Here is a 13,664-nt window from a genome sequence, read left to right as displayed (position 1 = left end):
CATACCTTCTCTCTCCATGTTCACCTTTGATCTTTCCTCTGTGTCCCTATCTATCCTGCCCAGTACCCCTGTGATCAGCCCAGTACCCCTGTGATTGCTCTTCTGTGTCCCCATTCCCTCGCCATCCAGCATTCCCCCTGTGTCTCTTCCCCTATCCTCCCTCCATGTCTAGCATCTCTTCTCTGTGCATCTCCTTTGTTTTCCCTCTGTAGTCTGCATCTCTACCTATCTGAGTCGTGTCTCCATTCTCCCGATCAAGTCTCCCTCTCCTTCTCCACTGCTCTTCCCCTAGTCCATCTGCACCTTTCCCTCTCACCTCCTCCCTACCACCCAGGTCCAGCAGCACCTCTCACCTCCTCCCCACCACCCAGATCCAGCAGCACCTCTCCCCACATTCCAGGTCCAACAGCACCTCTCCCTCTCATCTCTACCCCATCACCCAGGTCCAGCAGCACCTCTCTCTACCACCCAGGTCCAGCAGCAATTCTCCCTCTAACCTCTTCCTCACCACCCAGGTATACCTCTCACATCTGCCCCACTATCTAGGTCCAGCAGCACCTCTTTCTACCACCCAGGTCCAGCAGAAACTCTCCCTTTATCCTCCTCCTCACCACCCAGGTCCAGCAAGACATTTTCCTCACCTCCTCCTCACCACCCAGGTCCAGCAGCAACTCTCCCTCTCCCTACCACCCAAGTCCAGCAACACCTCTCCCCACTACCCAGGTCCAGCAGCATCTCTCCTTCGCCTTCTCTCTCCTCTGCCTCTCTTCTTTCCAACCACTCACCCACCTATCTACCTTCCTACCTATCTCTTCAAAACTTTGCTACCAGCCTTGGCTCTCCTGATCATTCTCTACTCTGTGAATTAATGCTTCTGGCTTCCACCGGGTTCAGGACAAAGATTGGATAGATACTAAGAACAACATAAGAGGTAATAACTTACCTCCTAGCACATCACAGTCAGTATTCAAGCCTGCAAAAATATTGGCAAGTGTAGACTTTCCCACTCCATGCTCCCCAATCATCACTACACGATAGTAAGTTTTTCCCGATTCTGAGGAAATGACCGAATCTGAAGAGTCAGAAGACCAGCTTCCCCTGTAGTAATCCTCGGGTTTGATGGTGGACTTTCGCGTGATGTTTGTATGTGGGTGCCTGTGGACCAGCAGGTGGCACCCATCTGCGGGAATGCTCCAGCGTTGCTGCTGTGAATGCACAGCGGTGCTGGTACGACGCATAGTCACATTCAATGTCATCGCTCACTCCTGCAGTTGAAGAATAGGACACAATGTATAACTTCACAAATATGTAGGCAAATTAGATGAATATTTTGCTCTTATAAAAGTTTCAAATCTGATAGCCATAGGAGTCAAGTTTTCATAACAATTTGGGGTGGTAAACCTATCATGCATTACCCTCCTGGACAAAGTGAAGGTATTTGCTCAATACTGTGGGTGATTAAGCACCCGTAGAACTGGCAACTATTAATAAGACATAAATGAAATTGAGAACATCTGCTGTCCTTAAAGAAAAATGAAGCTTCCTGCAAGTAAAGTAAAAAAAAATTTCTAATAGCCCACAGGTTAACTAACTTCACATATACTTTTTTCCATATGAGAGCAACACCCTCTCCAAATCTTAATGGTGCAACTTTTCAAATGTTGCATGCACCTATACCAGCCACTAGAGGTTTTATTACTTGGAAAAAGTAATCACATGAATTTATGGTGTTTAAACCAACTGAACAATGTGGGTCAGCTGCAGCTAGCCAGGTTAGCCCTCTTTGTCTAAACATGGCCTTCAAAGCATCTCATACTTATTTTTTTTTTTTTCCATCTTGGATGTGGATGTAGGTTCTGGTGATGTAACCCATACAAATACCATGTTTAGTAAAGTTACTTTGATGTTCTCCAGCCACCACAGTGACTATTCCTTGGGAATCTTCCCTTTACAGACTGAAGCCTGTCAGTTCCTTTATATGAAGCGTTTTTCTTTTTCAAACTAATATTCATTTGTAATCTGCTTTAAAAATGCACTATCCAAGCAAATCCAGTGACAGGCTAGCATTGTGAACTTCTTAACCCATTCTAGAGAACATTACTACAGTCATTTGGTATAAGCTTAACTTACAAGCATTGCACTGCATTTCAGCAAAACTCTTCCCAAGAATTATTAGTGTTCCAATTTTTAATTCAAACTTTGTTTGGATTCATTTTTCTGCACAATGGGTTCCTTTCATCAAGGCGCGGTAGGGGTTTAATGCGCAGAATACCACGCATTGAACTGCCTGCCACACAAGTCGCTAACGCCTTCATTGACGAGGCATTAGTTTTTTAGCTTGCCGCGGGGGTTAGCGTGTGATGAAATACCTTGATAAAAGGAGCCCAATATTTATGTCTCCATTTTTTGTATTTTTAACCACACCATCAAGTTTTGTCACAAAACAATCTTTTTGCACAGATATAAACTGCATCAAATTTTATTATAAGGCCCCCTTTTGTCAAGCTGTATTGGGGGGGGGGGGAATTATCGTAGACCGCTGCAGCAAAAGTGACAATGAATTTCTATGAGTGTCGGAGCTTTTACCATAGAGACTTGCAATAAAAAACTCTAACACAGCTTGATAAAAGGGGGATAAATTAGCAACATTAAAATGGAAGCATTTAATTTTTACATTTTTAATTTTCTATTCTTTCTCTCCAGATGACATTCTGTTAATAAAAAAATAATTATAATTCAAATTTCCTTCCATATTTTTTTTTTTTTTAAATAAAAGGAATACAGTTTCATTGTTCGATATCTGTTTTAGATTGAACTGTGTGCAACATAAGTATATTGATTGCCTTATTCATGATAGACTTTATTGCAATCAAAATTAATATAGCTATTTTCTTTAGAAAACAAAACAACTTACTTTTAAAGTGTCCACTTTCCAGAAACTAGTTGTTCTACACTTGAGGGTCTGAGGAATGGATTGTAGCTACCTTAGAGGTTTACTGCTGAAAATTCTCCTTATTCTCCGATCGCTTCTGTCTAACTCTTTCTCAGCTCTCCCAGTTTATATTAAGCATAAGTGATCTGAGACAGGGCTTTTCCGTGATGTCATCGACCCTGAGCTCACAGCCAGCTCTGAACCAGGAGGAAGTGAGCAGGCAGGGCTGAAAAAAAAAGTTTCATGCAGTAAATCCAACAAAATCACTTACTTGAGGGTGTTTTTGTCTTGCTATTTCCACTTCTTATAGATTTTTCCAACGCTCAAGCAGAAAATAGAGCAATGGAAAATATACAAAGTGATATGTCTCTTAAATCTCTTCCAGCAATGTGATCCTGGGCAATTGTAATTAAAATCAAATACTAGTTGTGCTTTATAGAGATAAGGAGAGCTGCAAATGTTTCTCACTTCTTAGGGGGGGGGGACAATATTTTTTTCCTGGAAAGTCTATTCTTAGTCCTGCGGAGAATCTTGAAAGCTGAGAATGTGAGATTTGCTCCATTTGGCTTTGTGGGTACCAGGTTAGTCAATTTGAATATGTAGAAATAAGGGTCATCCCAAAAATTCTAGGTGGTGCCTTTATATTGGACTCTCTAACTCAATACATCCTTCAGAGCTGAGACTGACCTCCCTTCTGGTCACAGTACCCTGATGAAGGAAACATAAGCTAGTCAAGAATGTAGAGTTAGTCCAATAAAAACTTTTTTTTCACTAGAAATTTTATTGAAAAGTTTTTTTTGCAATAGAACAAAACATAAAACATTGAAATACAAAAATGTCAAAATAGAGTCAGAGGGTCAAGGATACTAGAGATCTTACATAGGAATTAGTACAATTATGATATTTCTGTAGTAGTGGTATTGAGGTATATTTTGAGAGGGGACTATATGGAACTTTTGCTTATTTTTGCACCCAGTTGTTCTGCAATGAATAGTTCATTTTTTTTTCTATTGTCATACATATTGCCACCAAAAGTGAACATTAAGAAAGTTTGAGTTTTTCCAATTTGAAAGTATAAGCTTCTGAACAATGGTGATATCAGAGTTTTTTGGTGTGTCTCTTAATTGAATTTGAGGTGAGCAAGACTTAAAAATAACAATGGATGAAATTAAGTCAATATGTAGGGCAAATATATCACAAATAATAGTCCAAACATTAGTCCAGATATAAAATGGTATAGAGCACTCATAAATCATATGTATTAAAGTGCCAATATGAAGAATTACAATTCCAACCGATTATTTGAGGAAGGCAAGCCAAATGCAGTTTCCTCAGAGTTCAACACACAAAAAAAAATCCAATGAAAACTACAGTACCGCCAGCTTTTGCTTGACTATTTTTGTGTGAAGAAGGATTACAGATAGGCAGTTGTTTTATACCTTTTATGCAGCTTATTTTATACCTTAGCAACCATGGACCTCTGAGGAAGGAGTGTTTTCTGAAACACGGACCGTGTCAGGTCCTTTGGTTTGTTATAAGGTTTGTTATATTTGGTATAATAAACATTGCCTGCATCTCGCACATAGTTGCCTCAGAGTCCACAATAATTTGTGATAGAGGAAGATTATTGATTGAAGGGTGCTTGTTGAAGAAAAGGGCCTTAACAATTTAGACCACAAGTATGACCATTGGTCATATCACCTACAACATTTGGTAACCCTTATTTTTGCATGAACCCACTTGTCTACTTCAAACTGAGTTGTCCAGTAACTTCTCCATCTCTTATGAAGAACCCTGCAGTCATTTTAAGAAATGTGGAATGGAGGAGTACCCCAACAGCTAGCACAACAGGATGAGAACTGGAGGAGCCAGGGCTTAAAACCTACTGAAGCTCCTTGAGATCTTGCACAAGTCACCTCACCCTTCATTTCCTCAGGTACATGCTGCAGCATGATTGATAGAAGGTGCAAGCGGCATGACCACATCACACCATTCCTATAAAAACTACACTGGCTACTAGTACCTTACAGGGCTAAATTTAAAACTCTCTGTTTGATTTTCAAGTTACTCAGACAAAAATGGGCCAGAGTACTTTAAGAGATCTCTAAAGTACTTTTGAGATCTCTAAAGTCCTCTCAAGAAGCATCACTATCTGTACCCTCATCAAAAGAAACTGTATGATGTGATACCCACCAGCAAGCCTTCTTAGGAGTAGCGCACACTCTGTGACAGGGTGAAGTTCCCTGGCACTGGCATTCCACCAGAGAGATCCTGTGAATTGGAGCAGTGAGAGAGCCTGGCTAATTTGCATGAGAGCTGCAAGTGCTGCTGGGAGCTGTCCACTCACCCTGAGTGGATTGTGGTCCTGAAAAGAACAGCTCACAGCACTAGAAAATAACACAGTGACTGTTACCCACGGCTAGCTGTGGGTAGCCATGGGTAACCCGCAGGAGCAAGGTAAAAAAAAAAATTGGTAGCTGTAGTAAAGTAGCTGCTGCTTGTTGCTTCACTTCCTACCCTTCCCAGTCAGCAGCCTTCTTCATAATTATACAGTCTAGCAGTCTCCTCTCTCCTGATTGTGGTGGTCCAGGCATCTCTTCACCTCATCAGGGCCCCCCTCACCTTCACGGGTGCTTTTCAGAATTGAGGTTTTCTCTTCAAATGGTCCGGACACCAGAGCCTTCTCAAATGTCATGTGCAACTACTCGGAAACTTCTCCTCTGATGCAAATCACCCAGGCAGAAACATCAGAGAAGTTTCTGAGTAGTCACATGCGACCTGTGAGAAGGCTATGGTGTTTGGGCCACTCAGAAAGAAAACCTTGATTCTGAAAAGTGCCTGCAAAGGTGAGGGGAAGGGAAGGAGATGGCCCGACGAGGGGAAGAGGTCAAGTGGCACCGAAGGGGAGGGGAGAGAGGAGCAGTTACCGAAAGGAAATGGGGAGGAGAGAGGAGGGAGCAGACGCCACATGGAAGTGGGGAGGGAGAGGGAAGTAGAAGCTGCATGGAAGTGGGGAGGAGAGAGAGGGGAACAGATGCTGGAAGAGAGAGGAGAGAGGGAGGAGCAGATGCTGGATGAAGCGGAGAGGGGAGAGAGGGAAACAGATGTTGAAGGGAAGTGCAGAGGGGGAAGAGAGGAAAAGACACCAAAGAGAAATGGGGAGGAAAGAAGGGGGAGCAGATGCTGCATGGAAGTGGAGACAAGAGAGAGGGGAGCAGTCACTGGAAGGAAGTGGGAAGAGGAGAGAGGAGGACTGATGCTGAAGGAAACTGGGAAGGAAAAAGAAAGGGGAGCACATACTGGATGGAAGGAGGGGATAAAGAACAAAGGTTAAATGCTGGATTGGGGGAAGAGTCTAGAGTTAGTGAGATACTGGAAGGGGTTAGGGAAAGAGGTGGCAAGCTGTAGTTAGGCACAATGAAAGGGAAATTGAGGACTGGAAAGTACGAAAGTAGACAAGAGTTAGAAAACAAATTGAGAAGGAAGAGCAGGAAAGAAGAGAAAGGGAAAGGGAGAAGAGAGAGAGATACCAGAACACTGGGGGAGGAGGAGGAGACATATACTAGATCTGAAGGGAGGAAAGGAGGAGAGAGATGCTAAAAACCACCTGGAGGAGGGAGTGAGAGATGGAAGGGAAGAAGACAGAGATGCCAGACTATTGGGGGAGCAGAGGGAAGAAGATGGGTGCCAGACCAATGGGGGGGGGGGGGAGGGAGGGAGAGATGGAAGGGAAAGGCAGACAGTTTCTGGTAGAGGCATAGAAATAGAGCAGATGCCATTAGGAAGAGGCAGAGAAAAGGCAGACAGTGGATGAAAGGAAGAGAATGATGAGAAAATGAGGAAAGCAGAAACCAGACAACAAAGATAGAAAAAAAATTCTATTTCTTTTCTTCTTTTTTTTTTTTGCTTTAGGATAAAGTAATATTGTAGCTGTGTTGATAAACGTTTATAAACAAAGCCCTGCCAGCTGAAGATTTCTTCCTCTAGTTCGGCAGCCAGAGCTCTATTTATAAAATGATAATTGTACAGAATTTTGTTTCTTTTTATACTTTAATAAAATAAGTTCATTATAAAACTATTTGAGGCTTGTGCAGATGGGATCAGATGGTTTGCGGGGATGGGGCGGAGATGGGGACTGAACTCGCAGGGACACGAAGGGGACCGAGCTCGCGGAGATGGAGATAAATTTTTCCCTGTGTCATTCTCTACCCAGCATAGAGAACTCAGAAGGCAAGAAGCTCCTTTGGGAGCTGGGCGACTCTCAGGAGGAGGAATGCTGGCTTCGGCTTAACTCCTGGTAAGTCCTGAAGGCTACTGCTGACTGGCGCTGACAGGGGGCCTAATGCAGTGGAGTAGAGTGACCAGGCTAAACAGCCCTGACAGGGGAGGACTGGTACAGCACTAGACAGCCCAGTGATGGGAGGGTCCGTGGGAACCTATACACCAGCAGAAAAGAGCTGGAGGTGGGTGACCTGGAGCGAAGTCTGGTAGTGGGAGGGTCCTCAGAGACTATACATTGGCAGGAAAGAGCTAAAAAGTAGCCGGAGGGTCCAGTAGAGCCTGGAATCAAGGGGCCCTCAATCAAGAGGATGACCCCACTGTCCGCTGGCTGTTCAGACTCTCAGCTCTGATTGAGATTATTGTGGACTCTTTGCGGGAGTTAAACTTGGACTTCCAGCAGGTCTCCTCTGCTCTCTGTTCTATAATAAGCAGTGTGAGAGCCCAGTTTTCCTCGTTTCCTTGCCATCCTGACATCAATGTATTAGTCATGGAGCATTGGGATGATCCTGAAAGGTCCCTGAAAGTAACCAAGACCATGGCTCAGCTGTATCCAATGGCACAGGATTGTCAACAGCTGTTCATTCAGTCCAACGTAGATTCCTTGATAACACAGGAACCAAATGCACCTCCGTACCAAGTGAAGGAGGTGTGGTTTTAAAGGATATGCAGGATTGCAGACTGGATGAGATTCTTAAAAGACAATCTGAAGTGCTGGCCTTGAGAATCAAAGCAGCTGCAACAGCTTCCTTTGTGACATGTGCTTGTCATACCAGGTTGTGGGAACTTGAGCTGGTGGAGGGCAGGCCTCTTCCCCAGCTCCTACTCAAAAATTGCCAGTAGTAATAGGGCCGACAGGGATTCTGCAGGCAGAGAAACACCAACTGAAGCGGCAGCCTCGGCACTCTCAAGCGAGCGACGTTTTGCTGCCAGCCAGCGTACCTACTGGTTATCTCTCTCTGCCGCATCCCTTCCCCAACATCTACTCCTTTCCTCCCCTCCCCCCCCCCCACGTGTGTATACCCTGAATTTCTCCGGCCTCTTCTCTCCACTGCGGCCTGCCCCAATGGAAACAGGAAGTTATCAGAAAGGGCAGGCCACAGTGGAGAGAAGACATCAGAATCAGTGGCAGAGCGACGCTGTGAATTGGTTCCACCGCCTGGCAAATATTACAAGAAATTCAGGGTAGATATGCAGGGGGAGGAGTAGATGTTGGAGAAGGGATGCGGCAGAGAGAGCTAACCAGCAGGTACATTGGCTGGCAGCAAAATGCACGTGATGTCATTGCGTTGCGTCCGCACATGTGCGGATGCCATCGTGGGGCGGAACATCACATGACAGAGGCAAAACTGGGCGGTCCTGGGGGCGTGTCCATGGGTCCGGATTTTCCCAAAGAAAAACCTGATAACTCTAGGTTAAAGCAGCCCTTTAGGTACTTCTGACCTGGATTGACCGCTGTTGGATACAGAATGCTGGGCTTAATTGACCTTCTATTTGTCCCAATATTGCAATGCTTATCTATTTATGGACTTATTTTAAAAAGAGGGGAAAAACTGCTCAAAATAAAATTGCTAATTCATTGTGCAAGGGAATTATGCTCACCTGTGAATGCATGTTGGTCATGATATGGGTGATCTCTATGAGCATTATCTGACAAGATACGCATGTTTTCTCTTGTTTAGAGCAAAACCAAACATTAGGAACTTAATTTTTATTATTTTATTATGTATTGTTTAATTCTAATAGCACCAGAAGGTTGTATTAGCTGCCAATCTCCTTACTTACTTTAAATTTTATTTATAAACATTTATTTCTGGATTATTAAAGGAGTAATTTCATAGAATGATGTCTATGTGGAATGTCATTTTATTAATCTGTTTAGGATTTAAGCAGAATAGAAATTTTTACAATAAAAAAAATAAAAATAAATAATAGATCCCACATGTCTTTATAAAATAAACTTCTACAATGATTCCCAGTAGTATACAAATTCTCTCACATATATTTATATCAGTTCTGAAGGTGTAAATCTGTGTGTGCAGTCTTTGTATGAACACACACATTTTACAAATGCGTACATACATCATAACTCCGTCCCCCTGGAATGCCTATGTGCAGGTCACATAAAAATTAGTTTCCACAAATAAAGTTTGTTTTACATTCACAAACTCTGCTGTTTCCAAAATGCTGTCACCCTTGGCCCGATAGCCAATGATTATGCCTTTTTCAATATCTGATAAATCAAACTTTTTCCCCCATGACAGCCACGGTTGTTATATTGGCAACTTGCCGATATCCAACCTTATATACCCACGAAGTCTACATGCGACACGTGCATTCGTTCATTGGCTGTGTATCCCTGATGTCAGAGGTAGGCGGTGGTCATAATAATGTGACCTGACCATGTACAAACTAGGCATTTACATTTATGGGTGCATTGTACATGTAAACGCTTATTTGTTAACTGCCTTGAGATTCACTCAAGATGGTGTACAGCATTTACAGTTTAACATAAAACTTAGGGCTCCTTTTATCAAGCCGCACTAGCGGGGTTAACTCGCATGACTTTTCATCATGCGCTAACCCCCGCACTGGCTAAAAACTACCGCCTGCTTGAGGAGGCAGTAGTGGCTAGCGTGGCCGGCAGTTTAACGCACGCTCTTATGCGCGGCTTAATAAAAGGAGCCCTTATAGTTTTGTTAACAGCATAACAATAGTAAAATGACTAAATATAAGCATGCTTTACATTTTGAAAAATAAAAGGACTAAAATTATATGAATAGCAAGAGATTTTGAAAAGTGCTAAGAATTTTCAGGAATTAGATACCAGTGAAGGCCCGCTCTCACCAGAAATCTGTGCATTGTGCAAGAGGATCATCTACTTATTCTCTTGTAATTAAGAAGGTTAAAACACACATCCCACAATGTCTCTTTGTTTCCATTATTATGTCCAGAGCAATTCCCTTGGGCTTCTGTCACAGATGACAGTCAGTGTGAGTGTTCTGCCAGTAGACTGAAATGACTGTAGCCCCAGTATATTTATTTCCCACCAAAAGATTTGTTAAGAGACACTGTATTTTGTTGAGTATTGCAAGATTTGTTTTATAATTCTACGTAAGATTTAATTTGTTTCAGGGAAATGATCATAGTTTATGAGCACACGTTTGCAGCTGGTGCTTCATCAGTTTGTATAGAAGAGCCAACCTGTACTTCAGAGCCTAATCCAGCACATTTTGTTACTCTAATGCTTGTGGACTTAATCTCTGATCCATTTAGGGATGGGACTTGATATACTGCCTTTCTGTGGTCACAATCAAAGTGGTTTACAATGAATGCTAAATGTATAGTGCTATGTACACCTTTCAAAGCTTTAGAAATGATAAATAGTAGAAGTACACATTATATACAGGTACTTATTTTGTACCCAGGGCAATGAGTATTAAGTGACTTGCCCAGAGTCACGAGGAGCTGCAGTAGGAATCAAATCCAGTCCCCCAGGTTCTCAGGCTGCTGCACTAACCATTAGGCTACTCTTGCACTCCTTTATTTTACTTTATCTGCTTTCACAGACCCTCAAACTATGTTTTTCAATGGTAGTCTGGAAGAGACTTATCTAATAAGTACAATTTTTCTTCAATCCCTCTTCTGAAACAACTTTAGTAGATAAACTGAAGATTTGCTCAAAGAAGTTAATATTTTATAAGGTGATAATGTTTTCATAGCACCTGAAAGCAGTGGAGCATCCTCCTACTCATCATAAAGGCAAGTCCACACAGTCAAGTCACATTATTATGGCCACCTGTTAATATCCAGAATAACCACCTCTGGCAGCACGGACAGCAGCCAGACATCGTGGAAGTGACTCAATAGGATGCTGGGTGATTGCTAGAGGTATCTGGAGCCATGCAGACTGCAGTGTGTCCAACAGTTGCTGACAGGTGCGAGGTGGTGGATCCAATCTTCAAATATGTCGATCAAGGTGGTCCCAAATGTGCTCGATTGGGATAAGGTCTGGGTAATTCGGAGGCCAGGGAAGTAGCTGGATGTCTTGGTCATAATCTGTGAACCACTCTCAAACAATTCTAGTGGTATGAGATGTCACATTGTCCTGTTGAAAGATCCCATCAGCCCTAGGGAAGACCTAGGATGTACCTGATCGGCAAGGATGGAGAGATACCCATCTCCATTAAGAGTGCCTTCCAGAGGTATCAAGGGACCCAGACCATACCAAGAAAACATTCCCCAGACCAGGACACTGCCGCTACCAGCTTGTGTACATCCAACAATGGTTGTTGGGTGTTTGTTCTCAGTGGTTTCATGCCTGAAACACCAACGTCCAACATTGCTCATTGGAGAAGGCAATCCTCTGCCAGTTGGTGCAAGTCCAATGTTGGTATTCCTGTGGAAATTGCAGTCATTTTTTGCGATGAACCTTCGTATGGATGTAGTCACCAGCCATCTGCTCCAGAGCCCTATTTGTAACAGGGCTTGCTGCACAGTCATTTTGGACACACATCTGGAAGCCCCTTGGTTCATTTGGACGGTAAGTTGCTCCATTGGCCCGCACCAACCTGCGCAGCCAACATTCACCTGGTGTACAACATTTAAACTAAGCTAAACTAAACCTTACATTTATAGACCGGGTCATCTTCATAAAAATGGAGCTTGACACAGTTAACAATCATAAGGTATAGCAGCAATAATAAGATAAAAGATTAAAAAGAAAAAGTGAAGATAAAACAAAAATAAGAATACAGAAATTCTACAGAACGAGTCACTGTTCCAAAGTTTCTAAGAATGGCTCAATAGGCGAGCCAACTAACTCGCTTAAAGCAGCACACCATCATAGGGTACGTAGGTGTGCATGAATTAAATGTGAATATTGACGTGGTGCACAAAAACTATATATTTTTAAAAATAAAGATGAACTGATTTAACTTATTTAAGGAGTATGCTTTCTCTAAATTGCTCCTTAAATAAGTTAAATATGTTCATCTTTATTTTTTAAAAATATATAGTTTTTGTGCATCACTTCAATATTCACATTTAATTCATGCACATGTACGTACCCTATGATGGTGTGCGGCTTTATTCGAGTTAGTTGACTCACCTATTGAGCCATTCATAGAAGTGTTGGAACAGCGACACTGTTACCAGTTCCTTATGTATACTTCCCCACACTGAGGATATGTTTCACTTAATTTATTATTTATTTTGATTAAGAGGGCAATTTAGTGATTTGTGTAGGCTGGTCTATTGGCGTGGCTGTGGGTCCTCAGGCAACCCTTCCAATTTACCCATGTTTCTTATGTTAAAAATATTATACATACTCTCTTATCAACTGCCCCACAGATATCAGAGGTATACATACATTCATATATATCACAAATATTTGTTTCAAAGAGCCATTCTCGTTTGGGCACCAGTAGTTTGAAAGGTCTGCTTAATAGTACACTAGTTTGGTTTCATTATTGACACTGATTACCATGACATTTCCTAATATGTATGGGGAGGGGTGCTAAAAAGTTCTCAGCCCAACCAACCAACTTCCTAAATTCTGAGTGTTATTTTGCCACTGTAGCTGAAAAAAGTGTTATCTTATTTCATTAAGTGCCAATTTGCAGATACAAAATTCTATGTTTTTGACATTATTTCGGATCGTTGATTGAACCATATCCATGTCATTCTCTTTTTGAGAACATTTTAGCACCCCCTGGTAGACTAAGACAATGCAGTTTTATAGTATTTGAGCTGAAATGGGCTTCTGTCCAGGCAATTCCAAGGTTAAAGGAACAATAATGTAGTCTTCAGATTTGGATGTTATAACCCCCATCCTGAGAAGCAGTCATTTTTCACCATAATCTTCCAATGTCTGCCTACTGCTACAATATAGATCGCAATGAACTTTCCCACAAAACTGGCTTAAAAGCAGTTTTAAATGCATCCCATTGAGGCTGAAACAATTTTGCAGTTTAAAACTCATTCATTCATTTAAATGAGAATGGTGTTCTGCATTTGATTGTTAGATTACCTAGTTGAACAAAGCCATAGTGTAGTTAGCTGAATTACAAACTGCAGATCCTCGGTCTCTGGAAATAGCTTGAACTGCCTTGTAACTGGATTTTCAATTTGGATTTATTTATTATTAGCTCATAAGCTTTGCTGTTTGTTCTCCCAGGAGTTTGGGGATTCGAAGCATCCAGGTTTTAAATGATCTATTTGACGGTTGTTGGTTTCATAATACCTTTAGAATAAATGCCTTATTGCCTTAAAATGCCATACCCATAATACAGGCAGCTCAAATATTAGCTACTGTAATACAAGATACAGATACTGTAATAGAATCTCCAGCTAAATTTAAAAGATTAGCTTAATTACTGCTGTTTAAACATATCCACCAATCACAGCATTGCATGGTGCAATTAGGTCAGTACAGGATTATCAACCTTAACAG

General features: G+C 42.0%; 1 protein-coding gene across 2 annotated transcripts in view; it reads right to left on the bottom strand.

Moving 5' to 3' along the window:
• GEM (GTP binding protein overexpressed in skeletal muscle) overlaps positions 1–3,040 on the bottom strand; it is a 39,855-nt gene extending 36,815 nt beyond the window's left edge. For both annotated transcript variants that reach the window (XM_033933650.1, XM_033933651.1), the window contains exons 1-2: positions 2,915–3,040; positions 944–1,265 (exon numbers count right to left, since the gene is read on the bottom strand). In XM_033933650.1, the coding sequence (XP_033789541.1) occupies positions 944–1,256 (313 nt within the window). In that variant the 5' untranslated portion in view covers positions 1,257–1,265; positions 2,915–3,040. The remainder of the gene's footprint in view (positions 1–943; positions 1,266–2,914) is intronic.
• Positions 3,041–13,664: the final 10,624 nt, after the last annotated feature.

The sequence above is a fragment of the Geotrypetes seraphini genome, chromosome 2, assembly GCF_902459505.1.
Source record: "Geotrypetes seraphini chromosome 2, aGeoSer1.1, whole genome shotgun sequence".
Classification (NCBI taxonomy): domain Eukaryota; kingdom Metazoa; phylum Chordata; class Amphibia; order Gymnophiona; family Dermophiidae; genus Geotrypetes; species Geotrypetes seraphini.
The sequence above is the reverse complement of the archived record's forward strand: the minus strand, read 5'-3'. Positions and strand labels throughout refer to the sequence as shown.